The sequence below is a fragment of the Miniopterus natalensis genome, chromosome 1 (assembly GCF_054644295.1).
Source record: "Miniopterus natalensis isolate mMinNat1 chromosome 1, mMinNat1.hap1, whole genome shotgun sequence".
In the NCBI taxonomy this organism is placed as follows: Eukaryota; Metazoa; Chordata; class Mammalia; order Chiroptera; family Miniopteridae; genus Miniopterus; species Miniopterus natalensis.
This window is the reverse complement of record NC_142081.1, coordinates 52,630,216-52,653,691: the sequence shown is the minus strand read 5'-3', so window position 1 is coordinate 52,653,691 and position 23,476 is coordinate 52,630,216. Positions and strand designations below refer to the sequence as shown.

General features: G+C 43.3%; 1 protein-coding gene across 1 annotated transcript in view; it reads left to right on the top strand.

The window, feature by feature from the left end:
- Nucleotides 1–694: 694 nt before the first annotated feature.
- The window catches only part of SLC27A2 (solute carrier family 27 member 2), a 45,626-nt gene continuing 22,844 nt past the window's right edge, over nt 695–23,476 (top strand). The window contains exons 1-4 of the mRNA XM_016210157.2: nt 695–1,229; nt 15,992–16,201; nt 19,674–19,832; nt 22,324–22,448. Coding sequence (XP_016065643.2) covers nt 695–1,229; nt 15,992–16,201; nt 19,674–19,832; nt 22,324–22,448 — 1,029 coding nt within the window. The remainder of the gene's footprint in view (nt 1,230–15,991; nt 16,202–19,673; nt 19,833–22,323; nt 22,449–23,476) is intronic.

Here is a 23,476-nt window from a genome sequence, read left to right as displayed (position 1 = left end):
GAGCCTCCTGCCCTTACCCACGGCCCAGGGGCTGGAAGGGCAGGAAACGACAACCGCTGGCGCTTTTGCTCTACCTTGAAATCCTGTCTCAGGAGACATCCCAGCAATTGGGCTGGGGCTGGGTGGGTTGGGGGGGGGAGGGGGGCAAATCTGAGAAACAAAGGGAGGCCAGGCTGGAAGCCCCCAGGCCCAGCAAGCAGAGGGGATTCCGATTTGGCGGTGCACCTGACGCCCGCTACGAACCAACAGCAGGACTGGCAGGCATTTGCAAGGACCCTCACGGACCCTCACCGTAAGCCGTCTCCACGAGGCACTCGCTCGCCCGCAGCCCTGGTAAGAGCCCTCGGCCTGCACTATCTCCTCCAGTCTGGACATCCGCTAAGTGCGTCTTATCGCCAACATTTTTATAAGGAAGCTGCGGCTCCAAGGAGTCAAGTGCTTGTCACCACGCGGGAGTGCGGACTTGGCCCCAGGCACCCGGATCGGCCGGCGGGTCCGAGCCCCCGGCCAGCCGCCTCCGCGCCGGGCCCACGGGGCGGGCCGCGAGGGGGCGGGCTCAGCCGCAGGTCGCGGGAACCTCCCGCCCGCAGGCCACTCGACCCGAGAGCCCGCGGGGTGCAGGCAGCCCCGGCCCCGCCACCCCGGCCGCACGCCCCGCGCAGCCCGCCGCCCGCCAGGAGCCCCCGCCGCCGCGATGCACGCCCCGAGCGCGCCCCCTGCCCCCGCGGGGACGGAGGGCGCCATCCCCGGCCTGCTGCCCGCGCTCTACACGGCCCTGGCGGGGCTGCTGCTCCTGCCGCTGCTGCTGAATCTCTGCTGCCCCTACTTCTTCCAGGACACCCGCTACTTCCTGACGGTGGCCGGCTGGGCCCGGCGGGTGCGCAGCTACGGGCGGCGGCGGCCGGTGCGCACCATCCTGCAGCTCTTCCTGGAGAAAGCGCGCCAGACCCCGCACAAGCCCTTGCTGCTCTACCGCGACGAGACGCTCACCTACGCGCAGGTGGACCGACGCAGCAACCAGGTGGCGCGGGCGCTGCGCGACCACCTGGGCCTGCGCCAGGGGGACTGCGTGGCGATTTTCATGGGCAATGAGCCGGCCTACGTGTGGCTGTGGCTGGGGCTGCTCAAGCTGGGCTGTGTCATGGCGTGCCTCAACTACAACATCCGCGGCAAGTCCCTGTTGCACTCTTTCCAGTGCTGCGGAGCCAAAGTGCTACTGGCCTCGCCAGGTGAGCCCAGGGTCTGCGCGGCGCTGGCATGGGGCTCCTCCGAGGGGCTGGAGGGGGGTAGGGTAAGGGGGGGTTCAAATCGGGTCTGGATGTCAACCCTTCCTTGAAATGCTAATGGTCGTTAGAACCACCCGTTGTCGAAGCTGACCGTGCCAGGCGCTGTGTTATGCGCTATACAATGTTGCTTTTAATCCTTACAACAGGTAGGGTTTACTATCCGACTTCAGAGATGAGACCGCTGAGGCCAGAGAGTGAAACCTTATACCCTGAGTCACAGAGCTGGGAGCAGGGGAGTTAAGCAGGGCCCAAGCCCTTAACGGAGACTGACAACATCTAGGCTAAAATGCAGAGGGTGTTGACTGTGAACACCAGTGGATCCAAAAAAAATTGTTCTCACCTCTGCTGCTTAAATGGCTGTGTGATCATGGGAAAGTCACTTTCCCACTCTGACCCTTGGTTTCCTCCTGTGCAATGAAAGGGTATTCAACACTGCTTCCATCTCCCAAGTGCTATTAGCTTCCCTGGATTCTCACTGCAGAGAGGAGGTGACCCTACCTGGTCCCCAAGAAGAAGACTTTGGGGGTCTGCTACAGTGCCCTGCCGGGCCCCTTTTGCATCTACAGCAACAGTGACCTCTGGTTCCCTTGTTACCTCCTGCCCTATTTCAGTAGGACCTGAAATGGTAACTTCATGCTACACTGGTGACCAGGCCAGGAAGCAACCAAGAACCTGTTACCCACCAGGCTGCTGGTTTTCCCTTCCCAAAAAGCTTGTCTCTCCACTTGAATAAGAACCCGCAGTTGCTTCTCACCATGTTAGTAAAGAGGAGGCAGCCAGGTGTGGGCTGAAAGACCTGGAGGAAAGGTGAGCCGGGAGCCTCACCTTTCTGGGATGCCCTTCCGCCCTATGATGGATGCTTTGATTACCCTGAGAGATAACGTAGCATTACCCCATTATAGAACAGAGGGAAATGAGGCTTGAAATGCCAACCTACGTCTTTCCAGCCTCAAGGCCCATGACTTTCCCTGGGCCATGCTCCTTCCTCTACACGGCTGTAAGCATTAGAGCTGGAAGGGCTCAAGCATTCATCTGCTCCCCCCTTCGTTTCATAGCTGAGGAAACTGAGGCGAGCTAAGCAGTTCGCCTAGTGTCACAGAAAGATGAGATGTCTGTTCACTTGTGAACACATCTGTTTCATGGGGCATAAAATAAACCCAAGAAATAAAGGCGTTATATGAAAGTTTAAAAACAGGGGGGCAGTTTTAAAGGCAGTGAAGTTATTTGGAGGGCACGCAATCCTTTCAAGAAAACTCCCAATAGTTTCTAGTTGCCTGGGAAATGAGACAACTTCATGATTTAGTAACCGGAAGACTCTCTTAAATCTATTACTTTACCAGTCGATTCAGAGGGAAGTTATTAGTGCAGGGGTCTTTGTACCACTTCAGGAGGGTTTGAAAACTATTAAACTACATAGTACAGCCCAGCATTGTATGACGGGAATACGTGCTGAGAAATGCATTGTAAGGTGATTTGTCATTGTGTGAACTTCATAGAGTGCATGTGTGCAAACCTAGATGGCACAGCCTACTACACACCCACAGAAAGATGAGTATATATAGTATACCACCAGCGGATATGTGGTTCATCGCTCACCAAACGGTCGTCATGCAGCACGTGACTGTATCCCAGGCCCCCTGTGAGGAACGTCAAGGACTGGGAGCTTTGTTGACAAAGAAGCTTAGGTTTCAACTACTATAATAGTTTGATTCTGAATTTCGGGTCAGAAATACAACCAGATATCTCCATCTCCACCCAGGCAACAGCCCTCTGCCATTGGGCATTATGTTTAGGTCATTGTACATGGGGAACAAAGTGTAATTCCAACATTCAGCCCACACTTGAACCAGGCTTCCCAGTGGGCTCGTGATGTACTCTAGCAGTAAACTGACCTTTGAGAGAGGCCACACTTTTGCAAAACATTCAGTTTTTCCAAATCACTGAGGGACTGCTGCACACCGTGCCAAATTACACTCTGACAGGAATTGGTCCCTGCAAAGGAGGTAACACGGAGTCCAAAGTCGCATGCTGAGTAAAGGTGCTCATGTGTAAATGTGTTGATTTGACTAATTCTTAGAATTCTTTAAAGTTGGAAGGAATCTTACAGATATCCTAATCCTATAATCCTCCAACTTTAGTGAGTGTGTTATACTTCAGTAAAAAGCTTTAGAAAAGAGATTTTAATGAGCATAAGAAACAGCTGGGAAACTAGCTTATTTTGAAACACTGATTCCTGAACCCTATTTCCCCCCCCCCCAAAAAAAAACACTGATCCAGGAAGACTGTGATGGGGCCCAGGAATGTATATGTTTATAACAAGCCTCACTCCCTCCCATAATGATTTTGAAGCAAATGGTCTGAGGACCAGACTTTGAGAAATGATCAGTCTAATTTCCACTTGTTTCATAGCTGAACAAAGTCCCAGAGGGATGGTATCACTTGCCTGGGGTCACATGGCTAGTTAGCAACAGAGAGCTAGGGACAGAACTCACTTTTTTTCTCACTTCTAGGGCACTTTTTATCCTGGTAGACCATCTGAACATGTTACATGAAGATGAGGGTTTTAGAACCTTTGGAGTGGTGACAATTCAGTAGGGTTTGATTCTACTCTTTGAACCTCAGCCTCAGAGCTCTAGACTGAGCTAGTAAAACCTCTTGCGTTCCAACTGTGTCAGATTCTGAAGTTTATATAAAGGACCAGGACAGTGGCATTTATCATGAGGACTGATCCAGTTGTCATAAATTTGAGGGACTCCGTCAAGTTTAGCAAGGGGTCAACCCTATCAGGAATTTCAGTACCTGATTATTTCTTCAGAATTTACTATACTTACCAAAAGTCAAAGATTCACAAACGCTTCCCCAAATCAGGCAAGAAGCCCCCATCTCCCAGAGAATATGACCTACTCCCTGTAGTGCATTTCAGGATCCTTCTCCGTGGCAAGGTGTAGTATAAATAATCACACAGAAAAAATTGCCTTCACCTATTTGAGCCTGTATTAGTTTTGCTGATCGAAACCAACGTGTTGGTCTGGCAGTTTTTCAGGCAACTTCCCAAATGTAGAATATGAGGAAGACAGGAAAGCATAATTTCATACAACATAGGATATTTTGTGAAGACATCCAAAAGAGCCCCCAAAATAGTGAATTTGCTTTGTTTTCATTAATGATACCCTTAATATTGTCACCAAACTAGCTCTTCTACTAGAGAGGTAACCCAGGTCTCCACCAGCTTACTGGCAAGGTCTACACTGTCTGACTCAACATGGCCATGGAAGGCTCCCACAGTGTAGCCACTGCTCTTGTACAGGCTTTAGTAACAGTTAAAGATGCTTTCTATTGCAAGACTCGGGTCCAGAGAGGTTATAAAATGTTCCAGATTACCTTTGACCTGGTTTTGCAAGGTTGTGAAAGACAAAACTGGGCCTTCCTTTAAGCAATGTGATAAAGGAAAATGCTTCCAATTTTTTTCAGAGGTATTGATTGTATCATTTTAAGTTCTAAAACAGGAGAACTTCATTTTAAAACTAGTTTGAGGACCAAGAAGTCTTGTCATACAGACTTTTGAGGTTAGATTGAGAAAAGCAGATGATACAATTTAATTTCAAATCAAGAAACATTTAGAGTCCCCACAAGGTACAAGCTAGTTGCCAGGGTGGGATGAAAATGAGTTAGTTCAAGGGCCTTACTGTCCAGCAGATGAGCTAAGCCACATGCACATATGATTGTGACATCCAGGAGAATGTGATAAGTATGCTGTAAGAGGTACAAAGTGCTGTGGGAGAAAAGAATAGAGGGTGAAGGCTTCTTGGGGGCTTTGACAACTGAGCTGAGCAAGTGCAGTTGGGGAGGGGGCATTTCAGGCAAGAGGAGCCCAAAGGCAGTTTTCATCAGGTAACACAGTGAGATGCTTCATTAAAGAGCTTCATTAAAGACTTTTACTATGTAAGGACAATACTTTAATCATAGTAATTTTTTAAGCTCTTTACTGACAAGACTCCACTGTTGAGAAAATAGGGACTCAGAGAATCCAAGGAATGGCCAACAGCAGTGGCCTAACTTTGATGGGAAGAGATAATTTTCCAGTGTCAATGTTAGTTAAGGATCAGGGGCATAGATGTAATCTTATCTCCACTCCTCTTATGTCTCTGAGTTGCCCGAGGAGTAACTTTGATGGGTTGCTTCAATGCCCTTTGATTGTCTCAAGGACATAGAATTCTCTCATATATCTTTGAATAATGCCCTAGTAACATCTAACACCTAATAGCCACTCAGTAAATGTTGCATTAATGAACTGCACCTTTCTGGTTGAGTGTAACAGGCTCTCTTCTCTGAAGCTTGAGAACCATTGGGTTGGGGCATGAGGGCATAAAAAATGACATAAAAAAATCAAATGTATCCTGATTTGAGAAATCCATTTAGACCCAATCCCCCTTTTCTCCCCCAGGCCCAGGCTCATCCTACCAAAGACTCATTTACTTCCCAGTTTACATCTGGCAGTCGGCTGTAGGAGAGAAGCACTCTATCTTTCTCTGGGTCTCATTGCCAGAGAGGAAACTAGTGATGAGCACAGGATGGGCTGGGACCGCAGTGGGGAGTCTGTGCATAGGATGGTAGGGGACAGAAACACAGATATCAAATGGGTAGTGTATTCTAGGGCTGGGATCCCAGCCAGGTAGCCCAAGGTCTGAATGGACAGCTTAAACATGTTCTCTCAATTTTTCTTCTTAGCCTGCTTACAAGGGAGTGGTTGTACATTTCCATTCAAAAACAAACTAGCAGTTTGCTAGCATATCTGATACTGCTTTTTCATTGAATTTATGGAGGTGACATCATTAATAAAATTATATAGGTTTCAGGTGTACAAGCCTATAATACATCATCTGTATATTGTATTGTGTTCAACACCCCAAGTCAAATCTTCTGCCATCACCATTTCTCTCTCCTTTACCCTCTTCTGCCTGCCCCCACCCCCTTTCCCTCTGGTAATCACCATACTGTTGTCTGATTCTATGAAGTTGTGTGTTGTTGGGTTTTTTTGCTTAATCCCTTCACCTTTTTCACCCAGCTCCCCAACCTCCCTCCTCTTTGAGAGCTATCAGTCTGATCTCTGTATCTATGAGTCTGTTTCTATTTTGTTTGTTTATTTTGTTCATTTGATTCCACATATAAGTGAAATCATAGATTGTTTTTCTCAGCCTGGCTTATTTCACTTAGTATAATACTCTCCAGGCCCATCCATGCTGTCACAAAAGGTAAGATTTCCTTCTTTTTTACAGCTGAGTAGTATTCCATGGTATAAATATACCACAGCTTTTTTTATCCACTCATCTACTGATGGGCACATAGGCTGTTTCCAGATCTTGGCTATTTAAATAACGCTGCAATGAACATAGGGGTGCATATATTCTTTCAAACAGCAGTTTAATTTTTTGAGGACACTTCATACTGCTCTCCACAGTGACTGCACCAGTCTGCATTCCCACCAGGAGTGCCCTAGGGTTCCCTTTTCTCCACACCCTGGCCAGCACTTATCGTTTGTTGATTTGTTGATGGCAGCCATTCTAATAGGTGTGAGGTGATACCTCATTGTGGTTTTAATTTGCATCTCTCTGATGATTAGTGACATTGAGCATCTTTTTATATGTCTATTGGCCATCCGTATGTCCTCTTTGGAATATCTGGGAATACTTAACAGTTCATTTTCTTTAGAAACAAGAAGGAAGTAAAGGGGTAAAACCAAAATAAACCCTAAATCAGCTGTTAGTATTATTGATTCTGGAAAAGGATAGTTAAAATTATTCTGGCCCTAGCCAGTTTGGCTCAGTGGTTAGAATGTTGGCCTTAGGAACTGAAGGGTCTCAGGTTTGATTCTGGTCAAGGGTACATACCTCAGTTGTAGGCTCAATATATGGCCCCAGTCAGGGCACATACCGGAGGCAACCAATCAATATGTCTCTCTCACATGGATGCTTCTCACTCTCTCCTCCCCCTTCCACTCTCTCTGAAAAGCAATGGAAAAAATATCTTTGGATTAAAAACAAAATTTATTTGGCATGAGTGTAAGTTATCACTATTTTAAAAGAACCTCCTCATAGCCTCTGAAAAATAAGGAAGTAGGTAGTTGGTTGATAGGGGACATGGTCGCCTTTGTATAGCAAATGATAACAATTATTTAAGGCCTGGTATGACCTGGTAACCTCATAACAAGGAATTACCCTTGATTTCAGGGCTACTTAGAAAGCAAGTGTTCACATAAGCAACAGCTTTAACTGAGAGAAATGAAAGATAATATTAAGAAATTATATAATGACATAAATGTAAGATGAGTATGTATTTCTCTCTAAAAGCTTTACTTACTCCTTTTGGGACTTAACTTTGATTACACACCTTTCTGACCTGAGGGTAAATTGTTCTGTGGGGGGAGGTATATGTATGCCTCTGTCTTAAGGATGTTCTGACACACTTGGTGTTGATATACAGACTAGACATAAGTATAATTCCGAACGGCCAATAATAGAAATGAAAAATCATGGTCACAAGTGGCATTTTTAAAAACTATATTCAGACTGTCTCCCGGGCTGTGTTAGAACCAGACTGTGTTTCAGTTGCCTTTCTGAATGAAGAAAAGGTAAGTCTTCAATCCTGACCTGTTCATCTACCAGCCATTTCACAGCCATCCTGAAATTCTGATCAGAATGCATTTCCTTCCACTGTCTTCTTTGCAGACCTTACTTTTTTGTAGGGTGGTTGTTTTTTAACTAACTCAATCAGTTACCCACTCAGCGAGGCTATCTAACGGTGCTAGATTAAGTGCTTTTCCTATCTGAAAGCTGTTTGCTTAGCCAGCAGCACCTCTCCACCTTGATGATGACGACTGATTCAGCTCGTCACCCACCCTCTCGCCCAGATTTCTAAGAACGGGCCTGTGTATTGTGTATTCAGAAATTTCTCTTTTCCCTCTTAAAAAAAGGTAGGGGATGAGGAGGGAATATTGTATGCTACCTGGATCTTTTTTCTTTTTAACAAGACAGATTGAGGGATGGGGGGTGTAATCACTTGATTTTTCCATCACCTAAATGTGTACTGCTTTCTCTGAGGTTCTATTTTAATCCACAATTCAAACCTAGACTAATGAGGAAATGACATATCTACTCCACACCCTTTAGGCAACTTTCCATGAGCTCTGTTTCTCATACCCAAGCTCTCCATGAAGCTCGGGGTCATGCTCTCCATCAAAAAGATGAGCAAGAGATCATCCATGTTACTCATTAAAGACACAGGCCTGGAAAACAAGACGGCGGCGTAGGTAGCTGCGCCCACCGCCTCCCGAAACCACGTCAAAATTACAACTAAAATACAGAACCACCATCACTCAGAGCCTCCTGAAATGTGGCTGAACAGAAGCCCCACAACCAGGGAAGTGAAGGAGCATCGAGACCAAGACCAGTAGGAGGAGCGGAGACGCGGGCGGATCGGGGCTGAATCTCGGAGACACGGCCGCGGGCCCACACCCGGTGCCGCGGTGAAACTCGGGAGGGAATCTCGGCGGTGGGGGTTTCCCGGAGGAGCGAGGGGTCCCAGCCCCCAGCAGGCCCCCAGCCCAGGACTTCAGGGCCAGGAAGAGACGTCCCCACAACTCCGGGCTGTGAAACCAGCGGGGACTGTCCCTGAGGGTCTCGGAGGCTGCGGGAGCCCCAGCAGCTCCTCTAAAGGGCCCGGCACGGACTCACTCGGACGCTCCCTCTGAGCCCAGCGCCGGGCAGCGGCCTGAAAGGACCCGGGACACTCGGGGAGGAACTAACCTGCCTGAGATCCGGGCGAGAGGTGGAGGGGCGACTTCCTCCCAGGCAGAAGGGCTGGCGGAGGCCATGGCTCCTTTGGCGAGTCCTCCCCGCACACAGCCGGCAGGCAGGCGCCATGTTTGAATCGCCAGCACCTGACTCACACCTTTGGCCCCGCCCCGTGATTCCCGGAGGCCCCGCCCCTCCCCACCTGCAGCTCCTCCAGGCCATTTCCAGGGGCTTTTCTGTGCAAGTGGCCTCTCGAGCCTCATGCTTAGGACTTTCCTAAAATCTCTCAAACAAGCAGCAGCGGGCCCCATACGGCTTGATAAGCGGCCCCAGGCCTGGCACTAACGGCAGCCTGCATTGGCTCATAGCTTGGCCTCTCCTGGGCACCTCCAAGCCCAGCACAAGTTGCAGCCAACTACAGTTTGCTGTGTAGCTCATGCTGGGTGGCCCTGGGCAAGGCACTGGCACAGGCTGACTTTGCACCTCCCAGGAGGCCCCAGAGACAGTGCACCTGGTGGTCAGACTCGACTATGATGGATTACGACCCTACCACATCCAAGAGTGACACTCAAGGGGTGCACTTGGTGAACACCAAGGCTCCACTGAAGTAAATCCTGCTCCATAGGGGTGTTTCCAGAACAGCAGCTCTCTGGCCGTAGTTGCAGCTGGTCCTCACAGCTGATTGGCCTGGGGGTCAATTCCTCCCAGGGACGCCAACAGCAACCAAGGCTCAACTACAACAGGACAGTGCACACAGCCCACACAGGGAAGCATTTAGAAGGCCCAGCTCAGGTGACTGGGGAGGCTGAGCCACTGGGACCTACAGGACACCTACTACACAAAGCCACTCTACAAATCCCAGGAGACATAGCAGCTCTACCTAATACACAGAAACAAACACCTGGAAGCAGCCAAAATGTGGAGGCAAAGAAACATGTCACAAAGGAAAGAATAGAAGAAATCTCTAGAAAAGGAACTAAATGAAATAGATCCAAGCTAGCTAACAGATACAGAGTTCAGAATAATGGTTATAAGGATGCTCAAGGATATTAGTAAGAGTATGACAAAAATAGTTGAGAAAATCGATGACATAATAAAGGACCAATTTGAAATGAAGGCTACATAAACTGAAATGAAGAATAATTTACAGGGAATCAATAGTAGAGTAGAGGACACTGAGAATCAAATCAGCAATTTGGAACATGAGGAAACAAAAAACATCCAACCAGAACAAAACAAAAAAAAGAATCCAGAAATATTAAGATAGCATAAGGAGCCTCTGGGACAATTTCAAGAGACCAAACATTCATATTATTGGAGGGCCAGAAGGAGACGAAAGAGAGCAAGAAATTGAAAACCTATTTGAAAAAGTAATTACAGAAAACTTCCCTACCTGGGGGAAGAAATAGACTTACAAGTCCAGGAAGCGCAGAGGGTCCCAAACAGGAGGAACCCAAAGAGGCCCACAGCAAGACACATCATCATTAAAATGCCAAAGGTTAAAGACAAAGAGAGAATCTTAAAAGCAGCAAGAGAAAGGCAATTAGTTACCTACAAGGGAGCACCCATACGACTGTCAGCTGATTTCTCAACAGAAACCTTGCAGGCCAGAAGGGAGTGGCAAGAAATATTCAAAGTGATGAAAAACATGGAACTACAACCAAGATTGCTCTACCCAGCAAAGCTATCATTTAGAATTGAAGGTCAGATAAAGAGCTTCTCTGACAAGGAAAAGCTAAAGGAGTTCATCACCACCACACCAGCACTACAGGAAATGTTGAAGGGTCTTCTTTAAGAAGAAGCTAATGAACAAAAGAATCTGATGAACTAAATAGATCCGGAGGCATTGACCCATGTAACAGACGATCATATTTCAGAGGGAAGTGGGGTGGAGGGTGGGAAGAGATTAACCAAAGAAGTTATATGCATATATGCATAACCCATGGACACAGACTGACAGGGTGAAGGCCTGGGGAGGTGGTGGGAGCAAAGTGGAGTGGGTCAATTTTGGTGGGAGGAGAGGAATGAGACACCTGTAATACTTTCAACAGTAAAGATAAATAAAACAATTTTTAAAAAGACACATCCACAGGTATTCAGCATGTCTAGTAGATAGTGTCTTCCAAAAAAGTAAGGCAATTCACCCAAATTTGAACCTGAAAGACTAGTACAAGGAAGTGGGAATCCCATAGCCCAGTATAATTATTTTCATTTTGTATGTAGCCTTCCACATGCAGACTCGCTGAGCCTCTGTTCTCATTTGTGGAAACAGGGTTACTGGAATCTATAACACAGAGTTGTTGAGACAATTATGTAAAGTGATGTATGCAAAGCTACCATACAAACTGTTCTATACAAGTGAAATTTTACATTTCTGTTATCAGTAAGAATGAAAGGTGTAGCAGATGCTGTGATACGCTGCCTAAATCCCCACTTCAGGGCTGAGAAGGGGCTCATTCCACAGCTGCTGGTTGAATTGGGAACTGACAGCTGTCAGCTAAAGCCGTTTCCAGGACTTGTCCTTGGTGGAAGAGAGCTACTTTGCCAAGGTCAAGCACTTGCACCCCCCTACTCCCCACTCCCCCAAACCTCTGCTTGCATCCAGTGGCCAGGCATGAAAGTAAAGCCCGCTTCCCTTAGTTTGGGACAACCCTGAAGTGCCTTCCCAGGCCCAGAGTCCCCATAGGATTCAGATCAGTTGAGGGAGGCCACTGTGTGACTGTATCACACTTCAAATTCTCCCTCTATCTAACCTACTTCCCTTGCGGCTTCATAGGTGTCATACCCAAAAGCACTCTGGCATACAAATCTCGGAGTCCCAGGGAAGTCAGCCTGAGACAGGTAGAATTGTTTGAGCTTAAGTGTCCTGGTAAATTGCCACTTTTATCTTAAGTAAGCAGACTTTACAATAAGAATTACAACAACAACAACGAAAATTCATGTGTGAAAGAGGAAACATGCAGTCCCAATCATATTTATTTATTTACTTATTTATTTTTATTTTTTATTTATTTTTATCTTTTTATTGAATTTATTGGGGTGATATTAATAAAAGTACACAGGTGTGAGGAGCACAATTCTACAATACATCATCTGTAAATTGTACTGTGTGTTCACCACCCCAAGCCAATCATATTTATAAAAGACTTAAGAAAGGGCACTATCAAATACGTAGTTAATGAAGTGGTGTTTACATGCAAAATTCCCTTTCAAATTTCATTTTTTATATCAGCATCTTTGAGGGGAGAAAAGCTGCTACCTTAGGACGTACTAGGTGTGTCCTAATATGTTGGCAAGCCACTGGAACCTCAAGTCAGTGTCCAAATGCAAATTCTGCATCAATAGCCCAGAGAACGGGTAGGGAAATGGTGGTGAGCAGGAGCAGTGTCCTTCCCTTTAGATGAGATGACTTCTTTGAGTGGCCAGGAATCACAAACTAAATGCCAGCAGAGGGCTAAGAGGCAGTATGAATGAAGTAGAAGATGTATGTTGCTAAATTGCTTGAACTATAACCAAGGATGACACCTGCTTAATTTTAGATATATCACTAATGCCCGAGTACATCTTCCTTTTAAAAAATACTGAAAAACATCGAGTTTCTTTTAAATTTTGCTCTCATTAAGACTGTCATTAAATCCTGTCTATTCTACCTCTCAAACATCTCTTTAATACACCTACTTCTCTCCACCCTTCAGTGCTACCTTAATACAAAAAAAGCTTGATTACCAAATGGTCTCCCTACCTCTGGTCTTGCCCCCTCCAACCCGTTTACCTGTCTTAAGCCAGGGACCTGGATCCTACTTCCACCCCAGCCTCTTCCCCCAGTCTTGTTCCCTGCCCGGTCTACACTCCAGTCATCTCAGGCTCTTTCACTTTAAGCACCGTGCAGGTTGCCTCCGGGCTTTTGCATATGCTGTTTCCTCCGCTGGAAACAAGCCTCGTCAGTTCAGTGGCTCTGTATCTTGCCAACTCCTGTTCATCTTTCAGAGCTCAGTTTAGATAACATGTCCCTTGGGATGCCTTTGTACCTCTCCCACAAGCTTCTACAACACAGTCTCCTTCCCCAACTTTTACCCCTAGGACGGCTTATTTTAATAGACTATTTCTTTGTTTCCTCCCCACTCAACCCAGGCTCTGTGAAAACAGGGAGAGTATCTGGTTTGCTCACTGTTGTTCCAGTGTCTAGAACCATGGAGCACATAGGGAGCACTCTCTAAGTAGATGCTGAATAAATGTTGGGAGAAAGTGAGAAGTGATTTGGGTAATTTATCAACACTCCATTGGACTATATAGTCCCAGTCTCAGGCAGAAGGGAGGGAGGGAGGTTTAATTCTTGAAGCAGAAATAGTAGTTGTTTTTTAATTTACTTCTGGGGGCCCTTACTTGTATGCAAGGCATACCTGTGTCACAGAAATTGTTTCATTTTGCACTTTATTTTATTAAAGGTTTATCAACTCACAGTATTTATTGCAAGACCTGCTTCTTTTAAAATCAAGAGCTTTAGGTTATTCCTCTCTCTGTCTCTTCCACACTGACTAATACAGTACTTGTGCAGATTCTTTCAGTTATAAATACTTATTGAGCACTTATCTAATGCTGGTAGGGTGGTGCCAATACGATTAAGTTATAATCCCTTAATCTCAGCTTCACTGTAGAGGAGGAAATGAATTGAAGCATGTCACATTACGTACTAAACACCCTGGTAGAAGTACATGCAGACTCCTCCGGGAGCACCAGCTTGGTTCTGTGGAAGGCAGCACAGGGAAGGGCGTCTGAGTCTTGAAGGCCGAGCAGGACTTTGCCAGGTGCCTGGGGGTGGGAGGGCGGTCCAAGCAGATGAAGTCAACCGGACAAAGGAAATGAGATGTGAGAGTGTGGGTACATTCAGTTCACATAGGTCAGTTTGGTTAGAGGAAAGGGGACAAGAGGTAGATATTGGGAAGTGGCATCAGAAAAACAGCAAGGTAGACTGTGAGCCAGGACCTCACACACTGCACAAGAAGAGCAGATTCTTTCCCGAGGCCTGAGCAGCACGGAAGGGTTTTGAACAGGGCAGTAGCAAGTAGCTGGGCAGTAGTGTAGCTGATAAATTGGAAGCCGGGAGAGCTCAGAGGCAAGGACGTTGGTCGGGAGGCTGTTGTGATCATCTAGGTAGGAAACAATGAGCACCTGAGCCAAGGCAGTCCCCAGGGATGGACTGTTAGCCCCACTCCAGATTGTATAACAATAATATTTTTGGTAATCTTCCCAAAGTGCTGAAGGACTAGAGAGCCAACCAGTCAAAATAAAAGAGTAGAAGGGGGTAAAAAAAAAAAAAGAGAGAAGCTGATCTGATGGAGGGTGAAAAAAGAATTGAGGCAAATAGTACATAAAGGAACGACAGCCATTAGAAACTCCAGGAGAAAACTGTGCAAGAAAGGAAATGTGACTACAATGTGAATAGTCTTGATAGTCACAGTCTTGTCAGTTGGGCTGACTGGTTTTCAGCTTCTAGACAAAGCTGGGAAGTCAGAATGATGGTCTCGGAATAGATGTAAATATCATTAACCCAGACATTATGTGAACATAATAACTGTTGGGAGCAGACATGGGTAAAACGGGGGTAGGGATAAAAATTAATAGGTCAAGCGGTAGCAGGAAGAGTACATTATTTGGTGATGAGGAAGGGATTGCCAAAAGAAACAGCTTTAAAAATTGAAAGTGATTGCACCTCGGCAGCAGGTTTAGTTTTGAGGAGGGATGGCGTAAAGCCCTGCTGATTTCCATTATAAAACCGTTTGAACTCTTTATTTTTATCAGGTCCATGAGTCTTTTGATTAAAATGTTTTTAAAAATTTTAAGTGCTTCCATCCAGATGATATTTCTTGTCATGATGGAGACATTATACACAAACATCTGAAAAACAAAGCATATAAGATGACTTGGGTAGAGCCTCCCCAAGGTAATTCCCCAGGATATTGCATCATCTTCCTGTTAATCACCTCAGTTATCACAGTTCAAGGCAAGTAAGTTTAAATCATCTTATGGTTTAAGGCACAAAAATCCAAGTAGCAATCATGAAATGTGGTTTGTATATTAAATCGGTGTCTCTAAATTTTTTTTACCTTTACCTACAGTAAAAAACACATTTGTGTGTGAGCCAGTACCCACACACCCACATAACTGAAGGAAAATCTTTAAAAAACAATACATACCTTTTACTATGTGTGATGTTCTCTGAAAATTTCTATTTTATCCTATTTTAATTTTTTAAAAATACTGGCAACTTTAAATGATTTTAATAATCCACTACTGTGCTGTGACCCACAGTGAAAACATACTAATCGGTTTGTTTTTTTCTCAGACAAGAGAATGTGCTTGTGAAATTTGGAGCTTATTTCTCAGATCAGCTAAGCTTCCTAATGGAACTGCTTGTTACTGATGTTTCAAAAAAAAAAAAAAAAAGCCAGCTTCCATCATCTTTGTTACTTTGCACGGCTACCTTATTTTCATTTCTCTTCTCCTTCCTTAAAAATTATTTTTTCATCACTGATCCTGTGGGGCACATGTGGGAATAGCTAAGTTCTTTTCTGGACTATTTTGAGATGTATACAAAATATGCATATAATGTACACACTTATATATCTTGGTATTTATCCATATGTCCTTTTGTTTGTACAGATTTTAACCGTTGGCTACTTATGAAAAAACCATCGAAACCCAACCTTCCCTCAAATATTGGAATCTTGTGATATTTTCAAATGTGGCAGATTCCATGTTTAAAAATGTATAACTCTAAGCATTACTTGTCATGACTATGTGTTTTAGCAAAAATTATATGCTGAAAATGAAATTACCGTGAAGCTGGTTGCACTAATAGAGCTTCAATGGACTAATTTAACTTGTTTGGATTTCTTTTTGTTTAATTAAATTAAGAACTACAAGCAGTGGTTGAAGAAGTGCTGCCAAGCCTGATGAGAGATGATGTGTCCATCTATTATGTGAGCAGAACTTCCAACACAGACGGGGTTGGCACTTTCCTCGACAAAGTGGATGAAGTGTCGACCGAACCTATCCCGGAGTCCTGGAGGTCTGAAGTCATGCTTTCCACTCCTGCCTTATACATTTATACTTCGGGAACCACAGGTAAAAATAAAGACAGGATTCTAAAAGAAATGGACCTATCCTGAAGAAGAAGTTCAATGTTGGGTTAAGTTTTCAAATTTTCTTTTTCTTTGGCAAAACTTATCAGATAACTAATACTTTAGGGGATTTAGCTCTTTGCCTGTGAGAACTGACCTTATTTCTTAGCATATGATCCCATTTGGGTTTCTCCCAGCTACACATATTTCCCTCTCGGTATGTAGAAGACAGAAAGAGGTTAACCAAAAATTACCAAAGCAGTTGTGATGATGGATGAAATTTGGCAGTAGGTTTAGGAATTTTTTAAATGATTGTTGTATTTTGATTATATTTGGAGTACATGTATAATATATAACCAATTATAAGTGGAACACCAGAGAAGACTATAGGACAATCATGGGGTCATATTTATATAAATGTTCTGACCGCTCTCTTCTCATGCAACATTGAGTTGGAGCTGTTTGCTGCTGAGGGTATAGAATGGCTCTCAGCTGAGGGCCTAGAATACTGTATTTTATCAAATGGGGATGCCTTCAACTGTAAGCAGCACCATTATTTTTATGAGCCACTAAGAAAAAAAACACTGCCAATTAGCAGTGTTATTAGAACACTGCTATATGGGACAGGCAATATATAGTAAGGGTAGAATGTACTAGGTGCTCTCCTAGGAGCTTTATGGCATTTGTTCATACAGTTCTCCCACCACTCTTTTGATGTATACCATTCTTGTTCCCAAAAGTTATATACTGCATTGCCAACGAAATAGTAGATAACATAGTTAACCAAATGCTTCCACTACATATAGACACTACCTTAACATGTGAGACTTTGTCCGCATTTCTTAGGAGAATGGTAAAATTAAATGTGAACTTTGATTTGGGAAATAAATGAAATAAAGTGAGCCCTTGGTTAGTGACAGGGAGTTCCAGTCTCAATAATAAATAGACAAGTATGGGATGACTTCACCATGCAGGCTTGGGCTGTCAAAAATAAACCCCATTCTAGAGAGAAAAGGAGAATCTGCACTGCTTAATTGATCCCATAATTCAGAAGGTATATTTAGTTGGAAGATAATTGGGTTGATGTTTGTTTTACTTTTCTTCTTGTCTGAGTAAAATTTTGCTAAGTTACTCTTGCAAACATTAATTCAAAGAACTCATTTAAGCAGCTGAAGAGCAAAATGTTTTCCCTGTTCCTCCAAAGGCAGCCATTCGCACAATATTATAGAATAGTTACCAAGCATTCTTAAGTCTTCATTAATGCAAAATCTTAAATTAGGAAAGTTTCTGAAAATACTTCAAAGCAGCAAAGATTGTGCATGTCTTTTTTTAAATATAATTCAGAGCTTTTATTATCTGGAAGATTCTTTTTCCATGGTGAATACAATTGGTTTATTGATGCTTTCTCCTGTATATTAATATTAGTATAGAATGGGGCATTAAATATTAACACAATGCCACTGTCTCACAGACCAAGAAAATGAAATTTTGAATTGTGTTTACAATGATGCTAGTTTGCTAGCCACACTGCATTGCCTTCTAAGGAATTGCAGTTCTTTAGGCAATACCTGACTAAGGTACCATCAAGCATTGAAGGGTCTGAGTGTACAGAGAACTGCATTTCTTTTCACAAAGGCAATTGACCCACTCAGGTCTTAAACTCTAGCCCAGCCCGGCCAGGCGTGGCTCAGCGGTTGAGCGTCGACCTGGGATCCAGGTGATCGGGGTTCGATTCCCAGTCAGGGCACATGCCCCGGTTGCGGGCTTGATCAATGACTCTCTCATCATTGATGTTTCTATCTCTCTCTCCCTCTCCTTTCCTCTCTCTGAAATCAATAAAGATATTTTTTTTTAAAAAAATTAAACTCTAGCCCAGCCCCTTAGTAATGACTTCATGCCCTCCTCAATGAAATTGACCTCCCATGGGAAACAATAGGAACATATTCTTTCAATAAAATCTTACAAAAAACTTACATAAATTATAGTTAAGAACATACAAATGTATTTAGTCTAGTGTACTAAAACTACACTGTATGAATTTTCACCTTTCAGATTTGCAAAAATTCTATCATTTGAGAGCACGCCTTGGGAAGGCTACGAGGAAACCTTCAATATGTACATTCACATATTGCTGATGGGAGAAAAAATAGGGACAGACCTTACAACTGGCACCATGGCAGCACCTGTCAAAATCACAAAGACATATCTTTTAACCCCACAATCTCACTTCAGCAAACGTATCGTACAGATACGGTATCATTCATAGTGTGAAGTACCATGTGGACCAGGTTATTTACTGCAGCATTATTTAAAATAGCAAAATAGTGTAAGTAAATTATAACATACACATACAAAGGGCTTGATGAAACTGAGAGAGAATAAATGGATGAATAAATAAGAGAAATTTCTAAGTACAAATATGGATAGCTCTCCAAGATGTATTGTTAAGTGGAGGGGGGAGGTGCTGAAGAGCGTTTTTATTTTTTAAATGGAGGAAAGGGCAGAAACATATGAGCAAATGTTCATAATTTTATATATGTGTGTATATACATATACATATACATGTATATAAAGAAACTCTAGAAGAGTACATAAGAAATCATAAAAGGGATTGTGAAGGAAGGTGATGGGATGGATAGGCTCTTTACTCTCTCTGAATCTCAGCCTTCTTGTCTGTGGATTAGAGAATATAGTTCTATATATCTCATTAATTATGAAAATTAAATGAAATTCCAAAAATACCTTGCAAGGTGATAGACACAGAGCAGAAATCCAATAGCCATTTGTTCCTTTCTCTTAAAATTACTGCTGTAATAACCGTATAACACAGGGGTCAGCAACTCTGGCCTGTGGGCCAAGTACAGCCCCCGAGCTCCCCCCACACAGACACACCTGTTTTTGTAAATAGTCGTATTGGAACATAGCCACATTCATTCCTGTATGTCAGCGATTTTCAAACGGTGTGACCCAAGAATTTCTAAAACATGCAGTACCTGACTCTTTAGTCAGGGGCACTGACCTCTTTTCCCTTAGATTGTCAAATAAAAAAATGACAACAGCCAACACAGCAATAGCCATCCAGTGTAAATAAATCAAAATTATACCTATTTTTTGGTGCAAAAAATGTAATATATTTTCTGGTATACTGCAGAATTTTAAAATTAGTTTATGTGTTCCATGAGATGAAAACGGTTGACAGTCAATCGCTGCTTTATTGTTTGGCTGCCATCGGCTGCAATATAACAGAGTTGAGTAGTTTCAACAGAGTCTATATGACCATGCAAAGCCTAACACATTTATTTTCTGGTCCTTCATGGAAAAATTTGCCAACTGCTGGTCTCACTGACTGTGGCCCTTCAATCTGCAATTCTCTAATTGCCAGAGGATGCATCTTAAGCCAGACGTCTCTCCCAGACCACGTGTCTGTAAATGGCTGATCTTGGCTCACTCAGGCCTACTCTTGTATCTTTTCAAAGGTCTCCCGAAAGCTGCGAAGATCAGTCACCATCGCTTATGGAATGGAACCGGCCTCATGAGTGTGGCCAGGATTAAGAAAGATGACATCATCTATACCACTCTGCCCTTGTACCACAGCTCTGCGCTCCTCATCGGTGTAAATGGATGTATTGCGGCGGGTAAGCTTTTTCTCTCAACAAGGCGTTGGAGGTCAGTACACACTCACGTCCACTGGTAAGAAAAAGTAATTTGAAATTTGGCTTCTCTCCTATGTGCTAGGAAGATATTTAATTCTATGTTAATAACAAGGCTATTTGATTCACACATGGCAAGTAGGTATCTAAAATTATTCCTATTTTTCCATGGCTCCTTGTCTAGTAGTATAATGCTATAATTGTTCAGTATATCAAGGAAGAAACCTTTTAAAAATATTTGAGGTCTTTATCCATGTCAAAACAGTTGATTCTTTTCATTTTATTATTTCTTTTTAGAGAGAGAGAGAGAGAGGAGAAGGGAGAGTGAGAAAGAGAAACATTGATGCAAGAGCGAAGCATCGATCCGCTGCCTCTTGCATGCCCCTTAACAGAGATGGAGCCCGAAACCTGGCATGTGCCCTGACCAGGAATCGAACCAGCAACCTCTCTGTGCACGGGATGACACCCAACCAACTGAGCCACACCAGCCAGAGCAAATGCTTGAGTCTTATATTCCATAGATAATTCTCTGACATCATTTCCACTTTTAGAAATCTGCATGTTGACTTCCATCAGCGTCTCATTTAAACTTCTCCAGTTTTTCCCATTCTACTTTGTTCTTCCCTTACTCCCATTACTCCTCAGCTCTGATCAGAATACCTGTCTTGTCACCTCTCCTTTTTCCTTCTCAAGCTCTACCATTCAAAATAGAGTGCCATCCTTTCTTCTTTCAGTAGGATTGATACCACTTTTATACAGTAAGACTCAGTCTAATATCCACCTCTCCCAGGAAACCATTTCTAATGCTCTAATCTAAAAACTTAAAATTTTCTCCCATGTGTTATTTTATTATAAATAATTATATATGTGTATACAGGGTGCTCCAAAAAAGTGGAAAGACACTTTAACAACTAAGAGCTCAATTTTGAAAATGAAATGTATTTTAATAAACACTGCCTTTATAATTATTCAGAGTGTGCGTATACATTTTTGGAGGACACCCTCTGTATATACATATACATATACAATTGCCCAAGCCTCTGCTTCTTTCCCTCATCAACTTACTGAGCAACTATAAAACACTTAGACCCACATCAGCCTTCAAATCAGCAAGAAATGACGACCTGATCACATTGCTGGCCCTTTAAGAACAGGGTGACTCTGAGGCTCCCAAAGGGACAATTCAATCACTTACATGTTTGCTTAAGGAGCAAAAATACATGCAAAAGAAAAAATAAATAGTATTTTTTAAAATGTATCCTCTTTGAAAACATTGGACTTTTGTATATGTAGGAGTAAAAATAAACTAATAACATAAAAAATATTTGTGGATTTATTTCACTTTGCACATTTCATGCCTCTAATTAGGTTGAATATAATAGATATATTATTTTACCCATTGTGTTAGTCTCTTATTGCCACTATAACAAGTCACGGACTTAGTAGTTTAAAAGAACATAGATTTATTCTCTTACTCTTTTGAAGGTAAGAAGTCCTAAAATCAAGGTATCAGCAGAGCTCCATTCCTTCTGGAAGCTCTAGGGAAGAATCTATTTCCTTGCTTTTTCTAGCTTCTAAAGGCTGCCTGCTTTCCTTGGCTCATGGCCCCTTCTTTCATCTTCACAGCATATCATTCCAGCCTTTCATTTCCATCATCCCATCTCCTTCTGCCCTTGACCTTCTTGCCTTCATCTTATAAGAACCTGGGTAATTACAGATTACATTGGGCCCACACAAATAATCCAGGATAATCTTCACACCTCAAAATCCTTAACTTAATCACATCTTTACAGACCCTTTTGCCATGTAAGGTGGATATTCACAGGTTCTAGAGATTAAGATGTGGACATCTTTGGGAACAAATATTCTGTCTACCTCCCCCAACAAAGAAGAATTTTCCTGCTTGCTCAAGAACTTGGCCCTTCATTGCCCACAAAATCAAGTCTGGTTCCTCCACCTTGCACTTCCAAGCTTTCTATAACTGCACCCCCAGCTGCTTCTCCAGGTTCATCTTTCATGAGCCGCCCACCTTTCACCAGCCCAGTTACAGGCCACCTGAGTCTTGGCCATCCTCCAACACCCTCTGGACTATTCTGTCTTTATGTTCATGCTTTTTCCTCTGCCTGGAATTCTCTTATCTTTCCCCATATTCATTTCTCAAGAGCTAATTCAAATTCTATCTCTTCCAAAAAATGCCTTTGTCAGTCCTTGCCCAAGCAGAATTAATGTATACACACACACACACACACACACATTCCTTTAGGGCCTCACTTGAACTTCTTATTTATTGCAAACTGATTTTTATTAGAAAGATTTTTTTATGTGTCTTCTTCTGACTAGATTGGAGGCTCCTATAGGACTAAACTAGGTCTCATTTGGATCTTTTTGCATTGAATATAATTAGTACTCAACACTTATTTATGAATGTAATTTTTGTAGCACTTTCTTATTAATACTTTCTATGCCTTCTCTGTAGGTGCTACTCTTGTTTTGCGGAACAAATTTTCAGCCAGCCAGTTTTGGGATGACTGCAGAAAATATAATGTCACTGTCATTCAGTACATCGGTGAACTGCTTAGGTATTTATGCAACACACCTCAGGTAACTCCCCAGGTCTTATTATATTTTTTAAATGGATAAGATGAGAATGCAAGTCACTTTGGTTCATGCTAGGCTCCAGGTGGTTTGTATATATCAGGTTTTATGTTAGACTTCAATTGTTTGTTACAACAAAATGCTTGGCATCACCCTGTCACATAGAAGGTATTTGCTAAATGACAGTTGCTATTAATATTATTGCTCCCTGCTATTGTACCTGTCTTCACATCTTACCCTCTTCTTCCCTTTCTGCCTTTTTAAAGCCTACTCACAAAGCTCAGTTCAAATAATTCCTTACGTGTTAAACCTATTTGAGTCACTCCAACCAAAGTCATTACTCTCTCCACCCTACATCATTTGCTTTCCACCCCATTGTGGTCTTTGTCACATTGCAGGTGTTTGTCTTCATGTCTCCCACTCTCCCTAGGGTGTAAAAGTTTTGATGGCTGGGACCACATCTTGTCTCCTGGCCCTCTCTTGTACCAACGGCATTCAGGAAACTTATTTAATGTAGGTTAATGAGTAAATCCCCATGTGGCTTTGAAACATCTTACTAAGTCTGATGGTTTGCAACAGGTGCCCCAAGGTAACTCCAAGGGCCTTGGATCTACCTTATTTGCACATGTCCAGGTATCTTGAAGGGATGTTTGGAAGAGCAGCCCTTGCCCAGTCCCTCAGCTCTCACCAGCTCAGGGTTTCTCAACAGTGGCACTGTTGACATTTTGGGTCCCTTCATTCCTTGCTGTATGGGCTGATTCAATGCACCGTATGATGTATAGTGGCATCTTTGGCTTTTACCCAGGACATGCCAGTAGAACCCTCCCTCTCCTCCCCTAGACAGTGATAATCAAAATGTCTTCAAACACTGCCAGATGTCCCCTGGCAGGCAAAATCATCCTCAGTTGAGAAACGCTAGACTAGATAATGCAATGAATTTACCAGATTTTACTTCCTTTAATCCTTTTACTCATCATAGGAAAAGAAATTCAAAGGGTCACTAAGTTGATAAATCACTATTTATAAACATTTAT